This window comes from Bos grunniens, chromosome 17 (assembly GCF_055505025.1).
Source record: "Bos grunniens cultivar Pamir isolate PY7600 chromosome 17, Bosgru_T2T1.0, whole genome shotgun sequence".
NCBI lineage: Eukaryota > Metazoa > Chordata > Mammalia > Artiodactyla > Bovidae > Bos > Bos grunniens.
In genome coordinates, this window is record NC_141181.1 from 10,671,340 (window position 1) to 10,695,381 (window position 24,042).

The 24,042-nt window shown below is 37.2% G+C and overlaps 2 protein-coding genes across 3 annotated transcripts in view; one reads left to right on the forward strand and one right to left on the reverse strand.

Annotated features, from left to right (window-relative positions):
* Positions 1–2,537, forward strand: part of PRMT9 (protein arginine methyltransferase 9) — a 32,652-nt gene extending 30,115 nt beyond the window's left edge. The window contains exons 11-12 of the mRNA XM_086346470.1: positions 999–1,121; positions 1,410–2,537. Coding sequence (XP_086202596.1) covers positions 999–1,121; positions 1,410–1,625 — 339 coding nt within the window. The 3' untranslated portion in view covers positions 1,626–2,537. The remainder of the gene's footprint in view (positions 1–998; positions 1,122–1,409) is intronic.
* Positions 2,538–3,138: 601 nt separating this feature from the next.
* Positions 3,139–24,042, reverse strand: part of TMEM184C (transmembrane protein 184C) — a 29,316-nt gene continuing 8,412 nt past the window's right edge. For both annotated transcript variants that reach the window (XM_086346472.1, XM_086346471.1), the window contains 7 exons: positions 23,202–23,407; positions 10,653–10,727; positions 9,096–9,189; positions 6,099–6,211; positions 4,781–4,880; positions 4,094–4,265; positions 3,139–3,872 (listed from right to left, as the gene is read on the reverse strand). In XM_086346472.1, coding sequence (XP_086202598.1) covers positions 3,607–3,872; positions 4,094–4,265; positions 4,781–4,880; positions 6,099–6,211; positions 9,096–9,189; positions 10,653–10,727; positions 23,202–23,407 — 1,026 coding nt within the window. In that variant the 3' untranslated portion in view covers positions 3,139–3,606. The remainder of the gene's footprint in view (positions 3,873–4,093; positions 4,266–4,780; positions 4,881–6,098; positions 6,212–9,095; positions 9,190–10,652; positions 10,728–23,201; positions 23,408–24,042) is intronic.

The following is a 24,042-nucleotide window of genomic DNA, read 5'->3' on the forward strand; positions in this document are numbered from 1 at the left end:
GGTAAAGAATCCACCTGAAATGCAGGAGACCCTGGTTCGATTCCTGGGTTGGGAAGATCCACTGGAGAAGGGATAGACTACCCACTCCAGTATTCTTGGGCTTACCTTGTGGCTCAGCTGGTAAAGAATCCACCTGCAGTGCAGGAGACCTGGGTTCAATTCCTGGGTTGGGAAGATCCCCTGGAGAAGGGAAAGGCTACCCACTCAGTATTCTGGCCTAGAGAATTCATGGATTGTATAGCCCATAGGGTCACAAAGAGTCGGACACGACTGAGCAACTTTCACTTTCTCAGTTGTTACTAAAATTGATGCAACAGATTTCGTCATAGTGTTAGCTGCTCAGTCATGTCCCACTATTTGTGACCCCGTGGACTGTAGCCTGCCGGACTTCTCTGTCCATAGAATTTTCTAGGCAAGAATACTGGAGTGGGTTGCCATTCCCTCCTCTAAGGGATCTTGACTCAGGGATAGACCCTGGGTCTTCTGCATTGTGGGCAGATTCTTTACTTGTCTGAGCCACTAAGGAAGTGATTGATTTTTTTTTTTTAAATCATAATTTGCAAAGTTGAGAACCACTGTCTTCTAGATAATAAACAATTTTCAAAATGAAATCTACTATTAATTGTTCAGTAGAATTTGGTATATTTTCTTAAATAGTACAATAATTAATGTTGTGCTGTTTGCTTATTAGTTCATCTTTACACATAAGCACATCCCTGTTTAACAGTTTTGGGAGCTGTTTAATCTGCTTTTATCCAAGCAAAGAATCTACAGATAACTGAAATCATAGAAAATTATTTAACAAACCTAGAACTTGGTTTGTTCATTCTTCTTGTACAACTGGAATTGTGGAAGTCTTTTTTTGCTTTAAGGTTGATGTGGCAATTAAATGAGGTTATTGATATAAAAAGCACCGTATCATTGAGCTAAGTACAAAACAAGAAACTTGGGTCACAAAAAGGACTGAATTAAAAGCAAAAATTGTATACTTTGTTTAGGTACCTGTACGTGTATTTTTGGACCTGTCCTCATTGCCTTGTATACCTTTAAGCAAACCAGTGGAACTCTTAAGACTAGACTTAATGACGCCATATCTGAACACCTCTAACAGAGAAGTGAAGGTAAAATGATTATTCTTGTCATATTCAGAACTATCTTAAATTATGTAATACCTTACATACTTAAAATAGCTTTAGCCACTTTCTTTGAATTTAAATGTTACTTTCTAAACAGTATGCAGACCTGAGTTTGGGTAAATATCAGTGACTAGAATAGGTTGGTATTAATTTGAATTGGGTGATTAAATGTATTTCTGTATAAAATTTGGGTCTAAATCTTACTAAAAATACAAAGACTTATCCAAGTCTACTCCATCTGATGAAATTCTTGCGATTTCTTAATTTTCATAGGTACGCATTTGTAAATCTGGACAAGTGACCGCCATTCCATTTTGGTATCATATGTACCTCGACGATGAGATTAGGTTAGATACTTCGAGTGAAGCCTCTCACTGGAAGCAGGCCGCAGTTGTTTTAGATAATCCCATCCAAGTGGAAATGGGAGACGAACTTGTACTCAGCATCCAGCACCACAAAAGCAACGTCAGCATCACCATAAAGCAATGAAGAGCAGATTTCTAATGAAAAAGTGTGGAAGTAGAGCAGTGGGTTTCCAGTTCTAGTCTGAATTAGTAGTGGGATTGTAACCATAAAATGCAGGTGTATTTAAGTCCTTGAAATGGTCAAATATTTTTTAAAACATTGACATTAATAAAGTGTATTTAAATACCCTAACTAAAGAGTAGCATTATTAAAAAAATCTTACTGCAGACTTCCTTTCTGGCAAAGGCTGTCATTAATTTTTCAAATTAAAAACTTTTTATTGCTTGGTTTTACTTATTATAATTAAAATTTGCCAAACTTGTTAGTCTGTACTCTAAAGCTGTAAAGATAAGGAATTTTGAGTCTCCTATCCATTTTTTAGACATCTTGGCTATTTTCCTTAAATCTGAACTTTTGGTGAGGATACCTCAAAAAGTTGGTTTCCACTGAAGATTGAGGGTTTATGTTTACCTGTAAATTCTCAGCTTGCTTCTTGTAAATGTTGAAATACTTCTGAGCCACCTTCTCAGTTTTGTGTTAAGACTTTTAAGCTACAGCCTAAATGTAATTAGAGTAAAAGAAGGACAAAAGAAATCTTAGGAGGCAGCATTTTTCCTGGTCTGCCTTTGGCAAAGAAAAATTTTAAAGCTGATAAATTCAGAAAGAGTTAAACCTAAACCAGTATTTTTAAAGGTTTTGATGTGAATACACAGTAAGAAAAAAAAAAAATTAGTCCAGACCCGAAATAGGGAGATTAATAAAGATTATCATGCTTTGTGTATACTGTGTGCTCTGTAGGTAAGCCCCGCAGGAAGTAAGATGTGCCTTCCTTCTCTCCACACTGCCTGTTCTCCTTGCCTTTAGGATTATACCGCCCAACTTTACTTTCAGTAGAAATGTTTCGTTTATAATAGACAATAAAAACTTTGTACCTAATTACTGTGTACCAGTGTGTGTGTGTGTGTGTGTGTGTGCTTAAATATATAAAGCATAGATTTTGAGAAATAAATACTTATCCTTGCTATTTGCAACATACTGCTCTGGCACTTTCTATATTTATTTTCAGTGTAAAATGTTAGGCGCAAGGGGTTGTGATTAACAATTAGAGGAACTCTATCTAACCTAAGTAGTAAATTTCTCCCAGAGAGTATCTGCAAGTCTTGTGACTGTGGTTTGATAAACAGTTAGGACTACTCAGCCCAGATTTACATTTGCTGACACCTTTAGTAGCCCTAAAGAAAAGCAGACTCTGTTTCTATCACAGGTTTCTTATTCTTCCACTCTTTCGTCCAGTTTATTCTTTTCATCTCCAAGTCCTAGATAACCTATTAATCTGTTCGCCTTGGTGCAGATAATGATTTTTTAGACAGTAGTTGTTTTAAGATTAATAGATTAGGTCCTAGACATTTCTCCCAGTAGGAATGTAAGACACAGGCATCTCTAATTGTAGGTATATGATTTTCAACCCTTTAATTTGGGGGGCTTAAGTTTTTCTGCTGTGCTTCTAATCACAAGAGACATAAAAGGTTGCAGAAAATAAATGATAAATTCTCATTTATTGAAAGACATTCATTTGAGAAATAGAGAAATAATTGTTAGGTAAGCATATATGGCACATGATTATGATTGAGGTCCACTAACTTGCATTTCTGAATTATACTTTCTGCTAGTTCCAGAGCATTGTATTCATGCAGCAGTGGTAGGAAGCACAGGTTTTTTAAAATGTCCTCCTCTTGATAAAGTAACGTCAGGAATGGTTAGTAGTCATCGTCTACCAGTTGAGTATCTGATACTCTGTAGTGTTAAGTCTAAGTCTAGGATATTTAGACTGATTATTTGTGATATACAAAACCTAGTTGTATAAATCCGGTGGTTGTACCTGGTTTTTGCCGTTGTGTTCAAATTTTCCATCATTAATGGCTTGTCCTAAGCACAAGATCCTGAGCAACAGGACACCAGGTAGTGAAGTAACACAGTAGCAGCACAGTCTGCTTCTGCACACTGCTCAGGAGGCCACGGGCTTCTCTGACGGCTCCTCTCTCGCTCCTGCAGCATCGTTACCTGTGTCGTCAGATGCGTTAGCTGTGGTCGGTGTAGTCTGGGGGGTCACGGTGTGTCCAAACCCTTGATAGTGACCCACGGGTGAGGGCGGCACTGAAGAGGCAACGGAGAGTGCATCTTGTGATGATGATGACAACAAGCTTGTATGTTCATTTTGATCTTGATCCTCAGGAAAAAACTTTTTCCTAGGATGTCCCATGACTGTCCTTCCTTTAAAGTAAAATAAAAGTGTCCAAGTTAGCCAAAAGTTAGGTTATTTTTAAATCTACTAAGATGTTGCCATGCTAAACGTTAAGCTCCTTTCCCCCTCCCAATTTGGAGAGCCTTATTGTGGTACCGATTTACACAAAGTCTTTTCAAAAACTTCTTCTACAGACTGGACAGGAGAACTACAATAGCCTATTCGAATAAATAAAATGGCTGGTACTTACCAACATGCCTTACTTGTTCAGAAATATCATCCCTAATATCTGAAACGTCCCACATAGCGAGAAAGGAATCAAAGCATGAGCCCTCTTCTGCTTCTTGGACATACGGTTTATATGAGAAAGTGTAGTGATGAGCAATAGCAGCAAGGAACATCTCAATACAGATAATAAAGTCCTGCAACAACAACATCAACATCATCAGCAGGCATATTGGATTTTAAATCTAGTTTTGCAGGCAAAAAGCACTATATCTCTCTTCAAAAATGTATCAACAGCTATTTTTTCCCTCACAAGACTGTCCTCCTATTTTCATTTTCCAAAATAACGATTTTTGACCTCTTCATAAAAACACAAAATGCCAGAAGTTTAACTCAATTTTGTACTACTTCAATCACCACAAGTATTTCTTGGCCAAGTACAATGTATTCTCTTCCAGTATCCAAGGACTTAGAGGAGAAATGCAGAAAAAAGAAATTGAGTAGGAATAACAAAATCTAGGTTCTGTTACTAATTTGTAGAAGAACCAGGAAGTAGGGCCAATTTTTGTGGGGTTCCCTGTTCCCTCATGTGTAAAGTGAGGTAACACCAGCCCCACAGCCTGCATATGCGCATGCTGTCGGGTTCAGGAGAGAATATGTAAAAACCCGTAACAAAGCAAAGTTCTGCTGGGAGTCAGAGGGCACTGCTTACCTGGAGTCCTGTGGCCACAGCTTCTACCGTCTGCCATTCCCATGTATGCTTTTCAGAAATAACGCCAACTTTTACCAACAAAGCAATAACTACTGCTTGCCTATATGTTAGGAAAAGGTAAACGCCAAATCTATATCAAGCATAAAACCAGCAGTTGTTTAAAAAATATGCCATTTAAAAAGTGAAACCCCAGCACAACCTGTGGCCCACGACCACCCTGCTTTTCAGCATATTCCCGAAGACACTGTATAACTGCATTAGATACGTCTGCTTTACACACTGACTCGTCCAGTACAGTTTCATCAAATGAATTTTGATTTTGTATTCTTAGAACTTCGGGACTTGGTTTATAGTCTTTTTCTGTTTTGAAAGTGTGCATAAGTCATTATATTTTAAGTTGGTCCTATACACAGACCATGCCTAACACCTTACACAATAGGAATTTAAAATGAAATAAAGGAAAGATACTTAAATGTTAATTTATGCACACAACTGGTTATTTAGATTATTTTAAAGAACATTTTGGAACCAGTCTTTTTTTTTTTTGGAACCAGTCTTGTTACACAGCTAAAATGAGATAAGGTTTCATATATCTATATGCAAGAATATTCACTTCCATATTACTTGTAATGGTAAAAAAATAAATTAGGAACAACCTAAATGTCAATAAGAAACAAATTAAAAAATTGTATCCATACATTAGAATACTGTGCGTGGCAAAAGCAAAAAACCCAGTAACAAAACTATATTCTCACTGTATTTACAAAGAACTCTAACTACAGTATACTAACACTGAGTTTACAGGTTTTTATAGAATGACGCTCTTTCTGTGGTTTTATAAATGACGTGGAGCACAGTGTCATTCATTCTGGGTGGTGGGATTGCAAGGATTTTTCTTTCCCCCTCTTTGTATTATTTGTATATTGTTACATCTGGTATATTTGTTTCCAGGCCCCTATCACCCACCCGCCTTTACTAAACAGTTTTGTCTGTTTTAAAATTTTTACTAATGAATATTTTCTCACATTATTAAGTATTCTATATCATGTGTATCTTCCAAACTGTACTATATGAAAAAACCATGACTTATTTTAATGATTCCCTTAAGTGTTGACATTTAGTGTCTCAAATTATTTTCTTCTTATAAATGTTAGGTGACCATTTGATTATTTCTTTATGAAAAACCAAGGGCGGCTAAAAGAATGAACTTTTAAAAAGGGAAGTAGACATTTTAATTCCTCTTCCATATTAAGACTTACAAATTCTCATTAAACTGCCCTTTAGAAAATGGCAACATGCAAGAGAAAGCAACACTTACCAAAAAGAAACAAAAACCACCAGCTTTACACAAAGAAATTTGCCAACAGGCTGGATTGGACTCAGCTCTTCCTTCAGCACTTTATAAAAGAGGAGGAGACAATACATGGCGAACTAGAAACAATCAAACATATTCAGTAAGAATAAATAAATTTGATATTAGAAATATCAAAATCACAGACCAGACCTGGCACAGAGTAATTTTTCAGGCAAAATTTTCTAGGCTTTATTATGCTCCTTTTAGATTAACAAGAGGCTTTTAAATAGTTTACTATGGATGCAAATATCCAATATGAAATTTCTCAGAAGAGACGTGTAACATCATCTCTGAAAATGATTTTAATTGTTCATTTACAGGGCCCACAAAAAACACAGTAAGAAGTGACTAACGTGAATGGAAGAAAAGGCTCTCATTTAACCAAAATAAAAACACTGTCTGCTTATTAACAGCTTTTATATACAAGTTACCATTCATTTTATAAGGGTTGAGCTTACCACTAACTGTACATATATTATTTGTAAGTGAACACGTTAAATAAGTACTATTTCAGTAAAACTATGCCCGTGAAATCAGAAAGTAAGGAATCAGGGAGACCATTTTTCTTGAGGGCAGTGTGTTAATCCTGCTGAATTTACTTTTTAAAGGTAATTAGCAGCTCAAGATAGTAATTATTTAAAAAAATCAGTTGTAATTAGCATTGCACAGCAATAAACATTTTTCTAAAAGTTTACTTTCCCCACTATAAAATGCTTATTTATAATATTTTAGAATATGAAAGCAGTAAAGTATAAAGTTGTTCATAGCCCCATCATCCAACCATTCCTTTCTACACATAATATGGTTTTTAACAGGTATCATAAATATAAAATTTTGTTGCTTTATGTTTTCCCACTTAAAGTACCCCTTTCCATATATTTGATTAAATAACTGCCTAATGTTTTGACCAATGGAAGGACACAGAATATTTAACCAGTTCTCATCACTAGACTTTGGACTGTTTCCAGGCTTTTGCAAACAATAGGCCTTCTATACAAACATATTGAAAGCAAAAGTACTTCTGGCCATTTCTTGAGGCATTCCCCAAAATTGAATTATTGGTTCCAGAAAATACAAACATGTGGAAAAGCTTTGAATACACAAGCATTTAATTTTTATTATAAATCTCTAATAACTCACATGCATGCCACTGTACCTAAACTAATATTTTGGAGAAAGCACTAAAGATTTTCAGCACACCTCACACCAATCAGAATGCTGCTGCTAAGTCACTTCAGTCGTGTCCGACTCTGTGTGACCCCATAAACGTCAGCCCACCAGGCTCCCCCGCCCCTGGGATTCTCCGGGCAAGAACACTGGAGTGGGTTGCTATTTCCTTCTCCAATGCAGGAAAGTGAAAAGTGAAAGTGAAGTTGCTCAGTCGTGTCTCTTAGTCACCCCATGGACTGCAGCCCACCAGGCTCCTCCATCCATGGGATTCTCCAGGCAAGAGTACTGGAGTGGGGTGCCATTGCCTTCTCCCCCAATCAGAATGGCCATCATCAAAAAAAGTAAAGGCAACATATGCTGGAAAGGATGTGGAGAAACGGAAATCCTACTGCACTGTTGGTGGGAATGTAAATTGATACAGCCACTATGGAGAACAGTATAGAGAATGCTTAACAAACTAGGAATAAAACTACCATATGACCCAGCAAATCCCACTCCTGGGCATACCCCAAGAAAAACCACAATTCAAAAAGGCACATGTATCCCAATGGTCACTGCAGCACTATTTACAATAGCCAGGACATGGAAGCGACTTAGACATCCATCGACAGATAAATGGATAAAGATGTGATACATGTATACAATGGAATATAACTCAACCATAAAAAGGGAAAAATTAAAGTCAGTTGTAGTGAGCTGAATGAACCCACAGTTGGTTATACAGAGTGAAGTCAGTCAGAGAAAAATGAATATCGTATATTAATGCATATATATGGAATCTAGAAAAAGTATTGATGAACCTATTTGTAGGGAAGGAACAGAGACTCAGATGTAGAGAACTGACTTGTGGACACAGCAGGGGAAGGAGCGGGCAGGACAAACTGAGAAAGTAGCACTGACATATACATATCATGTGTAAAATAATTAGCAAGTGGGAAGCTGCTGTGTAACAGAGGGAGCACAGTGGTGTTCTGTGACGACCTAGAGGGGCAGGACAGGAGGGGGAGGGAGGCTCTAGAGAGAGGGAAGATGTGTGTGTGTCTGTGTGTATTACGGCTGATTCGTGGTGTTGTATGGCAGAAACCAACACAACATTGTAAAGCAATTATCTTACAATTTAAAAAATCTCAACATTTACATTAAAAGATTTTCAATAAAGTGCACCTTAAGTTGAAAGGATTCATTTCAGTTTCTATAACATTTTTAAAAACTTGGCATTCTCAATTTTCAATTCCAAATATATGAGAGAATTTTACTCTCCCACTTTTATTAAAACCCTACACTGTCATATACCAGCAAGACTTTTTTTTATTGAATATACCTAGGATTTTTGTTTTAAGGAGAGGCATTATGCTTTTATTAATGACATATCCATAGAACTATGCAATGAATACCAGAACCAATGAAAAAATACAATCAACAATTCAGTGCAGTTTGGGGGAGAATGTATACATGTGTATGTATGGCTGAGTCCCTTCACTATTCACCTGAAACCATCACAAGATTGTTAACTGACTACACCCCAATACAAAATGGTTTTGGTGTTTAAAAAAACACACTGTGCCCCTGAGCCACATTACATAAAACTTCAATGTATAAGTCACAAGATAATTAACAGATATGATATCTTTACATATGTATACAGACTTATATTAAAGTTTCTTCAAGTTCTTCCTACAAATCAAGTTCAATATTAAAGTTACAATTAAGCTTTATTCCAGAAGAAACTTTCCCTAAAAAATTTTAGTTATAGATGTAAATTAAGTACAATTAAGATGAATATTTACTTACCAGCTGAGACATATTGTTTATGATAACCAAGTAAGTCCAAGCATTTGAAAAGCTAAAGTTCCCTTCATCATATATACCAAGTAACTCACAGACTCTAAAAAAGATGGTAAAAATGAGACTTTATGAATATGTCAAAAATATATTTTAAAATACAACAATGACAGCAATACTTTAATTAATTAATTTGGCTGTACCACATGGCTGCTGCTAAGTTGCTTAAGTCATGTCCGACTCTGTGCGACCCCACAGACGGCAGCCCACCAGGCTCTGCCGTCCCTGGGATTCTCCAGGCAAGAACACTGGAGTGGGTTGCCATTTCCTTCTCCAATGCATGAAAGTGAAAAGGGAAAGTGAAGTCGCTCAGTCGTGTCTGACTCTTAGCGACCCCATGGACTGCAGCCTACCAGGCTCCTCCGCCCATGGGATTTTCCAGGCAAGAGTACTGGAGTGGGGTGCCATCGCCTTCTCCTACCACATGGCATGAGGAATCTTAGTTTCCTGACCAGGGATTTAACCCATGTCCCTTGCAGTAGGAGTGCAGAGTCTTAACCACTGGCCCGCTTAGGGAAGCCCCAATACTTAAATTTAGAAGTAAGATTATTTCAAAGTTTCTGTAGATAATCACTTGATTTTGGCCATAGAGGTGGTTCAAAAATTAAAAACATTTTTCTAGAGATGTTACCATATGATTATCCCTCCAATCTGAAATAAATCCAAAAGACAAAAACATTGAATTAGAAAGGGTAATTATTAGATTAAAAAAAATGATGCTGCCTAATTTTAAAAACATGTAATGCAGCTTTATAATTAAACTATATGTTTTTCTGCCAAACTGTTTTGCAGGCAACTTTTATGATAACCCAGATCTGAGTATTTACTTGTATGGTTACCCAATTTCTAAACAGCAGAGAAATAAAGTAGCCTTAAAAAAAGGTAAATTAATCTTAATTCCAAGGCAAATGCTGCTAAAGAACTGCTAGCACAAAAGCAGAATAAAGAGCTGGATGCTTCCTTCAGCTTTCTTCCCATTCTTGTGAGCAGACCGCAGGCTAGCATGACAAGCAGATGAGACACACAGTCTATCTGATGCTCTTACATTCTTAGGGAATAGTTTTTACCAGGCAGCTTAATGATGCCCCGTTTTACCTCAAATGCTAAGACTTGACAGAATTTTTAAAAAGGAAAGATATGTTTTCCTCTTTAAAATACAGTATTCATTTAGAAAATCAAGCCATGTAATGAATCTCAAGTGGCATACTTCATGTACTAGATGTTTCTGTAAAGCTGTGTGAATACTTGAAAAAGACTATTTTGAAAATGCTTTCTAGAAATCTCCACAGGGAATGTTATTTAAAAAAATTATATGGTGATTCCTTGGACCATTCCTATGGTCACCTTATTTATTCTAACATAGTAGGGTTTATACATACTGTTTTTATAAAAGACTAGATGTGTTATAAATAAGCAACAAGTTTTACATGCTTTCTACTCAATTGTTTCACTTAGGTAAGAGCGTGAGAATGAAAAAAAACAATAATGTACGTTCTGTGTACTTACAGAGCAATGATGGTGGTGAATGGTCTGACAACTGTATATTGTAATACACCCAGTTTGCATCTAAACAGCAATACTCTGTCAAAGAAAAATAATTCAGCATTTGAGTTACTCATTTCATACTATCAGGTTTTCTCCAAAGCCCCCAAATTAAAATCATTTGACAAATGATGCCATATTTAATTTTTAAAATTATTTTTATTGTAGTACAGTTGATTTACAATGTTGTGTTAGTTTCAATTGTACAGCAAAGTGATTCAATTATACATATACACACATCTACTCCTTTTAAGAATAATCCTTTTAATTTAGTCATTCTAAATGGCTACTGGGGAAGAATGTGGATGGAAGCAAACACATTATTTAAATACTGTTTTTTAAATTATGTAACAACAACATCTGAAAGATTTCCCTTTCTATGTCCAATTTCAAATTCCTGAGTAGTGCAGCACAGAACAGGAACAAAAAGAATGGAAGTGGGTCCCTGTGTGTTTCTGGAAGAAAAACCAAGCAACAAATAAATTACATGTAGGCTTGTATATATGGAAGTGTATTGAGAAAATAATATTTACATTTAGGATTTAGTTTCCTTTCCAGCTTGGCCTTTATATATCATTCCAGACAGTATCACTAACTAGATACTCTGAAAGAACAAAACAAAGATCCTGCATAAAACAGTTTTTAATCACTGAGCTCACTTAATGTAGGGGAAAATTCACAAACAGAAACAAAACAAAAAAGTCCCCAAACAGCTACTACCAAAAAAAAAAAAAAAAGGCCCTCTACCTGAGAGCCTTGTGGAACTTTCTTAAAAAGACCAAGATGCTCTGAGGGCAAATGTTTATTTAACACTCCTTCATCAATTCTATGTATTATAAATCCCCTAGTTTAAGAATTACATCTAGACTGAGAAGAATGAGTCTGACACACACATCTTGAGGGCCGGGGTTACCAGGATTGAATTAAAAGCTGAAGGGGTTCCCCATGCTGAAAGCCTTCTCTGTGCTGGGGTAGTTCACTCCCACTGACAACCAGTGCCCCTGTGCAGGTGGCCTGGGAGCTGCACTTGGGGGCGCAGCAAGAACTCTTGATGACAATGTCTGGGCCACACATGCTGTGCTCCCTACAAAGCTAAACCAAGCAGGAGCTGAGTTAAACCTGTAGTGCTCTGTGAACTGACTGTCAAAACAAACTTGAGACCACTAGGAAGACTAGGCAAATATATTAGTCAATTAGATACCTTTGAAGGCTGTGGGGAATTAATGAACTGGAAGGTGGACCTGAAGACATCCAGAGCCCAACAATGCTGGCACAAAGAAGAGCACAGACTCGGAAGGTCTAACACACATGCAAAGTGAGGGAAGAGCAGAGGAAGAGCAAGCCCAGAAGAGACTATGGCTGAGAACCTTTCCAAACCGATCAGAAATGCAAAGCTACAGACTGAGGCACACTGTAAATTAAATAGGACTAAAACCAAAAAAACCCTAGATATTCCGTAGTGAAACTGCGAAATATCAAAGACAGGGTCTTAAAAATGCAGCTGAAGACAGGTCACCTACTAATATAATGGAATGACAACTAGATTGAAAGTAAAGGCTTAACAGTAACAACTGATGCCAGTATAGGGAGGAATAAAATCTCCACAATGTTTGTGGAAAATTCTTGTCAACAAGGAATTACATCCAGCAAAACAATCTTTCAAGAATGAAGGCAAAATAAAGACACTTTTGGATTAAGTGTATCTGAGAACATCTGCCACTGCTATGCTGACGCTGCAAGAAATTTTAAGAACCATACATTAGAGAGAAGGAAATGATCCCAGATAGAATATCTGAGATGCGAGGAGTAACAAACAGTTACACTGTGGTTAAATCTATAAAAGCATTACAAAACATACAGATGGCTAACAAACACATGAAAAGATGCTCAACATCACTCATTATCAGAGAAATGCAAATCAAAACCACTATGAGGTACCATTTCACACCAGTCAGAATGGCTGCGATCCAAAAGTCTACAAATAATAAATGCTGGAGAGGGTGTGGAGAAAAGGGAACCCTCTTACACTGTTGGTGGGAATGCAAACTAGTACAGCCACTATGGAGAACAGTGTGGAGATTCCTTAAAAAACTGGAAATAGAACTGCCTTATGATCCAGCAATCCCACTGCTGGGCATACACACTAAGGAAACCAGAAGGGAAAGAGACACGTGTACCCCAATGTTCATTGCAGCACTGTTTATAATAGCCAGGACATGGAAGCAACCTAGATGTCCATCAGCAGATGAATGGATAAGAAAGCTGTGGTACATATATACAATGGAGTATTACTCAGCCATTAAAAAGAATACATTTGAATCAGTTCTAATGAGGTGGATGAAACTGGAGCCTATTATACAGAGTGAAGTAAGCCAGAAGGAAAAACATAAATACAGTATACTAACGCATATATACGGAATTTAGAAAGATGGTAACAATAACCCTGTGTACGAGACAGCAAAAGAGACACTGATGTATAGAACAGTCTTATGGACTCTGTGGGAGAGGGAGAGGGTGGGAAGATTTGGGAGAATGACATTGAAACATGTAAAATATCATGTAAGAAACGAGTTGCCAGTCCAGGTTCGATACACGATACTGGATGCTTGGGGCTAGTGCACTGGGACGACCCAGAGGGAGGGTATGGGGAGGGAGGAGGGAGGAGGGTTCAGGATGGGGAACACATGTATACCTGTGGCAGATTCATTTTGATATTTGGCAAAACTAATACAATTATGTAAAGTTTAAAAATAAAATAAAATTAAAAACAAAAACCTTCTATACAAACTGATATCTATTTTTTTTAAGATTAAAGACTAGAAACAGAAAGTATAACTTCCAAACTAGTAATGAGGGCAAAAAAAACAGCATAAGAAAAACATCAACAGAAACAGGTAAACAACTAGCAGGGACATTTGGAGCAGCGCCTGTTCCCCAAACACAGGTAAGAGCCACATTCAAACTACAAATACTCAAAGACTATAAAGTTTTAACATTGGAGAAGCTATAAGAAAGCTTTGGTTTTTAAGGATATATATATATATAATATCCCAGGTGCAGGAGACATGAGACCCAGGTTCAATCCCTGGGTGGGGAAGGTCCCTTGGAGGAGGGCATGGCAGCCCACTCCAGTATTCTTGCTTGGAGAATCCCATGGACAGAGGAGCCTGGAGGGCTATAGTCCATGGGGTCACAAAGAGCTGGACACAACTGAAGTGAAGTGACACAACTGGAGTGACTTAGAGTGGTGGTATCCACATATCTGAGGTTGTTGATGTTGCTCCCGCCTATCTGGATTCCAGTTTGTAACTCATTCAGCCCAGCATTTCTCATGATGTGCTCAGCTTACAGGTTAAACAAACAGGGTGACAGCAGACAGCCCTCTCGTACTCCCTTTTCAATCTTGAACCAGTCAGTTGTTCCATACAGGGTTCTAACTGTTGCTTCTTGACCCACATACAGATTTCTCAAGAGACAGGTAAGATGTTCTGGTATTCCCATCTCTCTTAAGGGCTTTCCAGTTTATTATGGTCCACACAGTCAAAGGCTTTAGCACAGTCAATGAAACAGAGGTAGATGTTCTTCTGAAATTCCCTAGCTTTCTCTAAGATCCAGTGAATGCTGGCAATCTGACCTCTGGTTTCTTTTCCTTTTCTAAACCCAGCTTGGGTATCTGCAAGTTCTTGGTTTGCATAATGCCTAGCATGCAAGATTTTAAGCATGACCTTACTAACATGGGCTGCTGCTGCTTAGTCACTTCAGTCATGTCTGACTCTGTGCAACCCTACAGACTACAGCCTGCCAGGCTCCTCTGTCCATTGGATTCTCTAAGTAAGAGTACTAGAGTGGGTTGCCATGCCATCCTCCAGGGGATCCTCCCTACTCAGGGATCAAACCCAGGTCTCCTGCACTGGAGACAGACTCCTTACTGCTGAGCCACCAGGGAAGCCCTGACTAGCACAGGAAATGAATGAAACTGTCTGATGTTTACAACATTCTTTAGTACTACCCTTCCTAGGAGTTGGGATGAGGACTGACCTTTTCTAGTCCTGTGACCACTGCTGGGTAGTCCAGATTTGCTGACATTGAATGCAACACCTAGATGGCATCATCCTTTAGGGGTTTGAATACTTCTATCAAAATTCCACAGCATCCCTTTACTTTATTAAAAGCAGTACTTCTGATTCATGAATCGGAAGAATCAATATAGTGAAAATGAGTATGCTACCCAAAGCAATCTGTAGATTCAATGCAATCCCTATCAGGCTACCAACGGTATTTTTCACAGAGCTAGAACAAATAATTTCACAATTTGTATGGAAATACAAAAAAACCTCAAATAGCCAAAGCAATCTTGAGAAAGAAGAATGGAACTGGAGGAATCAACCTGCCTGACTTCAGGCTCTACTATAAAGCTACAGTCATCAAGACAGTATGGTACTGGCACAAAGACAGAAATATAGATCAATGGAACAAAATGGAAAGCGTAGGGATAAATCCACGCACCTATAGACACCTTATCTTTGACAGAGGAGGCAAGAATATACAATGAAGAAAAGACAATCTCTTTAACAAGTAGTGCTGGGAAAACTGGTCAACCACCTGTAAAAGAATGAAACTAGAACACTTTCTAACACCATACACAAAAACAAACTCAAAATGGATTAAAGATCTAAACGTAAGACCAGAAACTATAAAACTCCTAGAGAACATAGGCAGAACACTCTCTGACATAAATCACAGCAGGATCCTCTATGACCCACCTCCCAGGATCCTGGGAATAAAAGCAAAAATAAACAAATGGGACCTAATTAAACTTAAAAGCTTCTGCACAACAAAGGAAACTATAAGTAAGGTGAAAAGACAGCCTTCAGAATGGGAGAAAATAATAGCAAATGAAGCAACTGACAAAGAATTAATCTCAAAAATATACAAGCAACCCCTGCAGCTCAATTCCAGAATAAACGAGCCAATCAAACTATGGGCCAAAGAACTAAACAGACATTTCTCCAAAGATGACATACAGATGGCTAAAAACACACGAAAAGATGCTCAACGTCACTCATTATCAGAGAAATGCAAATCAAAACCACAATGAGGTACCATTTCACGCCAGTCAGAACGGCTCCTATCCAAAAGTCTACAAGCAATAAATGCTGGAGAGGGTGTGGAGAAAAGGGAACCCTCTTACACCACTGGTGGGAATGCAAACTAATACAGCCACTATGGAGAACAGTGTGGAGATTCCTTAAAAAACTGGAAATAGAACTGCCATCAGTTCAGTTCAGTTCAGTCGCTCAGTCGTGTCTGACTTTTTGCAGCCCCATGAATTGCAGCACACCAGGCCTCCCTGTCCATCACCAACTCCCAGAGTTCACTCAGACTCACGTCCTTCAAGTCAGTGATGCCATCCAGCCATCTCATCCTCTGTCATCCCCTTCTCCTCCTGCCCCCAATCCCTCCCAACATCAGAGTCTTTTCCAATGAGTCAACTCTTCGCATGAGGTGGCCAAAGTACTGGAGTTTCAGCTTTAGCATCATTCCTTCCCAAGAAATCCCAGGGCTGATCTCCTTCAGAATGGACTGGGTGGATCTCCTTGCAGTCCAAGGGACTCTCAAGAGTCTTCTCCAACACCACAGTTCAAAAGCATCAATTCTTTGGCACTCAGCTTTCTTCACAGTCCAACTCTCACATCCATACATGACCACAGGAAAAACCATAGCCTTGACTAGATGGACCTTTTTTGGCAAAGTAATGTCTCTGCTTTTCAATATGCTATCTAGGTTGGTCATAACTTTCCTTCCAAGGAGTAAGTGTCTTTTAATTTCATGGCTGCAGTGATTTTGGAGCACAAAAAAATAAAGTCTGTCACTGTTTCTCCATCTATTTGCCATGAAGAGATGGGACCAGATGCCATGATCTTCATTTTCTGAATGTTGAGCTTTAAGCCAACTTTTTCACTCTCCTCTTTCACTTTCATCAAGAGGCTCTTTAGTTCCTCTTCACTTTCTGCCATAAGGGTGGTGTCATCTGCATATCTGAGGTTATTGATATTTCTCCCTGCAATCTTGATTCCAGCTTGTGCTTCTTCCAGCCCAGCATTTCTCATGATGTACTCTGCATGTAAGTTAAATAAGCAGAACTGCCATACGACCCAGCAATCCCACTGCTGGGCATACACACTGAGGAAACCAGAAGGGAAAGAGACACGTGTACCCCAATGTTCATCACAGCACTGTTTATAATAGCCAGGACATGGAAGCAACCTAGATGTCCATCAGCAGATGAATGGATAAGAAAGCTGTGGTACATATACACAATGGAGTATTACTCGGCCATTAAAAAGAATACATTTGAATCAGTTCTAATGAGGTGGATGAAACTGGAGCCTATTATACAGAGTGAAGTAAGCCAGAAAGAAAAACACCAATACAGTATACTAACACATATATATGGAATTTAGAAAGATGGTAATGATAACAGTGTATGCGAGACAGCAAAAGAGACATAGATGTATAGAACAGTCTTTGGGACTCTGTGGGAGAGGGCGAGGGTGGGATGATCTGGGAGAATGGCATTGAAACACGTATAACATATGAAACGAATCACCAGTCCAGGTTCAATGCATGATACAGGATGCTTGGGGTTGGTGCACTGGGATGACCCAGAGGGATGGTATGGGGAGGGAGGTGGGAGGGGGGTTCAGGATGGGGAACACATGTACACCCAAGGTGGATTCATGTCAATGTATGGCAAAACCAATACAATATTGTAAAGTAATTAGCCTCCAATTAAAATAAATAAATTTATATTAAAATAAAATAAAAGCAGTGCTTCCTTTTGCACACTTGATTTCACTCTCCAGAATGTCTGGCTCTGGGTGACTGACCACACCATCCTATTAATCCAGTATATTAAGATTTTCTTGTACAGTTCTTAAGTGTATTCCTTCCAGTTCTTGTTGATCTCTTCAGCATCTACTAGGTCTCTACCATTTTTGTCCTTTATTGTGCTCATCTTTGGGCAGAATATTCCCTTGATTTTCCAATTTTCCTGAAGAGATCTCTAGTCTTTCCCTTCTGTTGTTTTCTTCCAGTTTTATGCACGTTCATTGAAGAAGGCCTTCTTGTCTCTCTATGCTGTTCTTTGACACTCTGTATTTAGTGGGATGTACCTTTCCCTTTCTCGCTTGCTTTCGCTTTTTTCTTTAGCTATTTGTAAGGGCTCCTCAGATAAGCACTTTGCCTTCTTGCTTTTCTTTTTCTTTGGGATGGTTTTGTTCGCTGCCTCTTGTAGAGTATTACAGACCTCCAACCACAGTTTCAGGCACACTCTTTACTAGATCTAATCTCTTGAATCTATTTATAACCTCTACTAATATTCACAGGGGATTTAAGTCGTACCTGGTTGGCCTAGTGGTTTTCCCCACTTTCTTTAGTTTAAGCCTGAATTTTGCTATGACAAGCTGATGATCTGAACTACAGTCAGCTCCAGGTCTTGTTTTTGCTGACTGTATACAGCTTCTCCATCTTCGGCTACAAGGAATGTAATCAATTTGATTGCGGTACTGACCATCTGGTGATGTCTTTGTGTAAATCGTCTCTTGTGTTGTTGAAAAAGAGTGTTTGCTATGACCAGTACATTTTCTTGGCAGAATTCAGTTAGCCTTTTCCTTGCTTCATTTTGTTCTCCAAGGCCAAACTTGCCTGTTACTCCAGGTACCTCTTGACTTCCTACTTTCGCATTCCAATCCCCAACAATGAGTAGAACATCTATTTTTGGTGTGAGTTCTAGTTCTTCTAGGTCTTCATAGAACTGATCAACTTCAGCTTCTTCAGAATTGGTGGTAGGGGCACAGACTTGAACTACTATTATATTGAATGGCTTGCCTTGGACATGTTCATTTGCTTTAAAATAAAGTCTATGTTCAAACATATGTCCATACATTTAAAAACTTCATTTAGTCTGCCTAATTCCTAAATGGTGTAATTAAGAAAATTTTTGTTCTAGAAACAACAGGAAGCCAAAATAGTTCTATACTTGTCCTCCCAGAAAGAAAAGTCCAGGGCATATCTTTCAAGGTATATAGTACCCCATCTCTTCCTGTAATATGTAAGTAAAGGCAGTAACTCTTATGTAGGCAGTAAAACTTGGACATGAAGACAGTGACAGTATAAGAAAGGGAAATCATAACTTCATTTTGTTCATGAACAAAGATCTAAATGTTCTAAGCAAAATATTAGCGATCCAAAACTTATAATGTAGAAAAGTTGATGATACACCATAACCACTTAAAATTTGTCTTTCAAATGCCAAGTGGATTATAACATTAGAACAGTCATTAATCTAATTCATTATATTAACAGGTCAAAAGCAAAAAATTATGATCATCTCAACAGGGATAGAAAAAGCATTTGATGATATTCAATACTTAGGTATGATTAAAAACTCTAAACTAGGGATAAAAAAGAGTTTATTTAAGCTAATAAAGGATGCCTACAAAACATCTTTAGAAACATTATATTCAAATGTGAGATTTTATAAGAATTCCCTTTAAAACCAGGAATGATACAATAAAGTCTATAGGTACTGAGCACAGTGAGAAGAGAAACATGTATAAAAACTAGAAACAAATTCTTTTGAAGGTGACTGGTTACATAGAGAATTTAAGATCTACAGAATAAGAAAAATTAACAAGATTTTTGGATATAGGCTCCGTATGCAAAAACCAATTGCCTTTCTGTACACTGGTAGTAATTAAACTAATTTTTAAAAAAGGTGTCATTTACAATAGAAATAAAATATAAGACATTTAAAAAGTAATAAAAGATGTACAAGACTTTTATGAGAAAACTATACTGAAAGATAAATGAAGAGCTAGATAAGCAGAAAGTAGACCATATTCATAGATAAGAAGATTCAAATAACCATAAAGATTTCAATAAATTGAAGACTGAATTCAGTAAATTGAAGAGTGAATTCAGTAAATTGAAGACTGAATTCAATTCCAATCAAAAAGTCCCAATAGGATTTTTCAAGTAACCTAACAAGCTGAATCAGAAATTTATACATAAGAGCACCAAATTAAGAATAGCCCATTTAAGACTTATTAATTAAATATAGTAGTCAATGTATGGAAATGGTCCAGGGATAGAAAAGTTAATTAATAAAAGAGAAAAAGGGAAGATCACAAATAGACCCACATGTATGGAACCTTTATATGACAGAGACGGCAACATAACCAGTGAGGCAGGAGACAGAATGGTGCTAGGACAGCAAGTCAATCAAATAAAGTGAAACTGCATTCCTACTTCATATAACATATGAAAAAGAAATCAATATATGTTTATAAGTCTTAATGGAAAAGTAAAATGTTTAGGAAGAAAGCACAGGAGAGTTGTTTTTATAATGCTGGGGTCAGGAAGAATTTTTTTAACCAGACAAAAAGTACTTGAAATAAGACTGATAAATTCAACAATATAAACATCCTCAATAAAGTGCCAAAACATGCCAAAAACTAGAAGAAGGTATTTTTAACATGCATTAAATAATTAGTATCTTAATCTATAAAGATCCCCTACGGATAGACAACCCATTAAAAAATGAGGAACAGAAACAATCACTTCTCAGAAGGAAAACACAAATGGCTGATAAACACATGAAAACTTGTTTAAACTCACTACTAATCAGTAAAACCTTTATGACCTCTTGAGAGGCAAACATTAAGAAGTGTGGGTATTCTAAAATCTTTTCTACTGGTAATGGGAGAGTAACTTGGTACTGTCACTTCAGCAAATAATTTATCACAAAATCACACAAAAGCCAAAAAGATGTAGCATATCCACTCCAAGGTATACACCCTAGAGCAAATTTTTTCAAAGTGTGGCAAATTCAACATGGTGGGCTATGATCCAATTTTAAAAACAAGAGGGTGGAAAGGAATACACAGTAAGAGTTAGTACTGTTTCATGAAAACATTTGTTTCCTAACAGTATTAAATCACTAGGTAAAATGTTCCCCTCCTCTCATAAACTCACATACATAAAATCTAACATTCATTAAAAGAAAACTCACTGTGCTCACTGCATATGTCACATAAATCATAGTCTAAAAAGGAGATGCAGTTTTACATCTAAAGACTGCAAATTTGCATCTTAAATTAAGTATAATGCTTAAAACCAAAGCATCATATTGATTTATCCTCAACAGCAACAGGCTAATTAATGATCAGACATATATCACCAGTTATCCAATAGAAGGAGACTGGTAACCTAAACTGTATTTATATACAAGAGAATGAAAAGTTTTATATTACTAAAACCATATCCCCAAACTGCATGGCTTTGGTAATGTTTAAAGTCTTCAAAGGAAAGAAAACCTGGTTTATAGTTATGGACACACTGCTGATATCATTCAGGTAGTAGCTGTCAGAACTCAAGAGTCTCAGGAACTTTTAATATAGTTTTTTAAAAAGAGAAAATGTGATTAAATATAAAAACTAAAATTTTGATGTAAAATTATCCCTGAATAAAAGTGATGCATAAAAAAAATGTAAACAAGAATAAACGTAATTGCTTGTGTAGTTAGGAACAAATAAATTGCACAAGCACAGAAAAGGGAAAGTTTGGTCTACAGCCTTGAAACCTTGAAAAAGGTTCTGGGTTTTAGCTGACCACCTACTAACTGGGATGAGCCAGCCCGAAGAGGCAGCCAGAACTGCATCTCAGGTTCTGTATTAACAGAGGAGTCCTGATCAAAGCCAAGCTGCCATTGCACCTCCACTATCGTCATCATATTTACTAGACCACTGCAATCTCCTGCATCTATGCCCACTTCCAGTTCAGTACACAAAGAGTACAGTAATCTCTGAAAATGACACTTGGGTATTAGCCCTTTGCTTAACATCCTATAATGGCTTCTCACTTGACAATCTCTCTCCTGGACCAAACTTTAGACAGGGTTCCTCTTAGCCTTCTTTTCAACTAGGCATGAGCTAGGCCCTGTCCTTGGCCTGGGAAACCAGTCTGAGCAAAAAATCCTGCTAAGACACCTATTACCACCGCCGCTTCATCATCTCACCCTACCTCCCAATATCTGATTACCCTTGAGATCGAATCCAGCTCCTCATCCGTCACTCTTGATGTTTTCTTGGTCTGCCTTAAGTAACATTCTTTTTAGGGCAGTTTAGAAAGAATTCTCCTACCCTGATGTCTCCTCTTAGTAATTTTCCACCCAGTGACCACCCCAATCTCTTTGGTTATAAATCCCTGTTTGTTCTTATTGTATTTGGAGTTGAGTACAATATCCTTCCACCTCCAACTGTTATTCTCACTATCCTCTTTCATAGGCTCCTATTGTTTTTCCTTCATAGTGTTTCCTGAAGTAACTAACTATATATTTGTGTCTTCATTTAATTGCTAACCAAGCTGTAAGTTCCATGAGTTCTACATCTGTTATATGTATTATGATATACCTATATACTAGCACATACTAGGTGTTCAATACATATTTGTCAAATAAACACCTTAGGAATTTATTATTTCAAATAGCCAGGCAGCTCCCTGTCATTGCAAGGATGTTAAGGAGAGACACTTACATTTGGTGCTGATGTCGTCAAAGTGGTTCTGTATTGCAGGGAAGGCAATGTAGCTAACCCTAGGGTGTATATCTACACTGATTCCTCCAAGTCATTCCACCCACCTTGGCTTGCAAATTTCACCTACATCCCCATCTATCAGTAATCAAGTCTTGTTGACTCTCTGTTGGATTCTCTTATTATCTTTCCTTTCTATTTCAATTCCATGCCCCTCTTTTTCAGTTCGTTTTCACAAACGAATTATACTAATAACATAATTTATTTCCCTTTCCGGACTCTTCTCCTCCTAATGAATCTTGCATAGTATTTTAAAATTAATCTTTCTAAAATGCCAGTCTTCAAATGCTTCCTGCTGAAAAACATCCAGTGGTTCATTCATAGCGTAAATGAAATCTTAGGTTCAACTTAACTTTGCAGGCTTTATTTCCTTTCTGTCCTACATGAATGAATAACAAGGCCAACTAACTTACATATAACTAGAATAAACATCACCATTTGTTACTCTTATTTCATGTCCAATGCCGTTTTCCCACCTAGACTATCTTCTCCTTGAGTCTTAGACCTGATTTTGCCATTAACTTGCTATGTGATTTGAGGAAGTTAATCTCTGCAGACTCTGGTTTCCAATCGTAAAAGAATGTTGGTTAAATGATTTCTAAGTTTCCCACCACCCCCCCTCTCCCAACTTTGTCAGTTTTCTATTTAGGGTAAATAATGTAAAAGAAACTAACTCATATGTTTGGATTATAAAAATGTGTTTTTTAAGTATTCAAACTTGACTATGAACTACATGAGGGTAGGGACTCTGTCTTATACTTCTTGTCCTGCATATAGCACTTAACACACTGCAGAGAAATGACACTTATATCTGTTTAAGTAAAACCAAACTTAAAGAATTAAAACCAAACAAACTTACTCTCCCATAGTCCATGGTGGACAGCAACACAAAGGAGGGAAATGTTTCTGCTGATCTTTGGCTTCAATGATTAATACCAGATTTGGATAGCGGTTAGTTAGATAATTGGTAAGGAATCCCATGAAGTTGTAAATGACATAAGCTTCATAGCATTCTCTGCAGGTATCCACATATATTGCAATGCTGGGATATTTCAAAGCTATCCACTATGAAGAAGCATAGATATTAAAAAGTTGTTTTAACAGATGTTAGAAACAATAAAAGGAATTACCACTGCAATTCATGGCACTCGCAATAGCCCTATTTTAAAACTTGAGTTGTCTTGTCACATACTTATATCAAACTTGCTAAATTTTATCATTATGAGGGCTACCAGGTAATCTGTGAAATCAATTTTTAAAAGCAATAAAGATCTTGCATATTGGTAAACAAAAACATTTCTGTTGGGGGTAAACAATGAATATGAAGAGAAAAGTTATATTATGTACTTGAGTTCTTCAATATTAATATAATCCAAAACTTCTTGACATGACCATAGAAAATGATGTTAAAGACATTTTCTTTATATTTAATCAAATTAAAGCAGTTATTTGTAACAATTACATATACTAGGATCCACTGGGGAAGATTTCTGCTTTGGTCCAAATAAATATTGTAATAAATAAAAAGGATGATACGGTAATTTTAAGTATTACAATCTTTAGAGGAATAAGAACAACTCATTTGAAATTTTAAAACATCTGCCTTTTCTACGGTTATACTTTACCTTCTTTATTAACATTAAAAACACTTATAAACCTAACTCCTTACTGCCAAATAACATTACTTTTATTACCTTAAT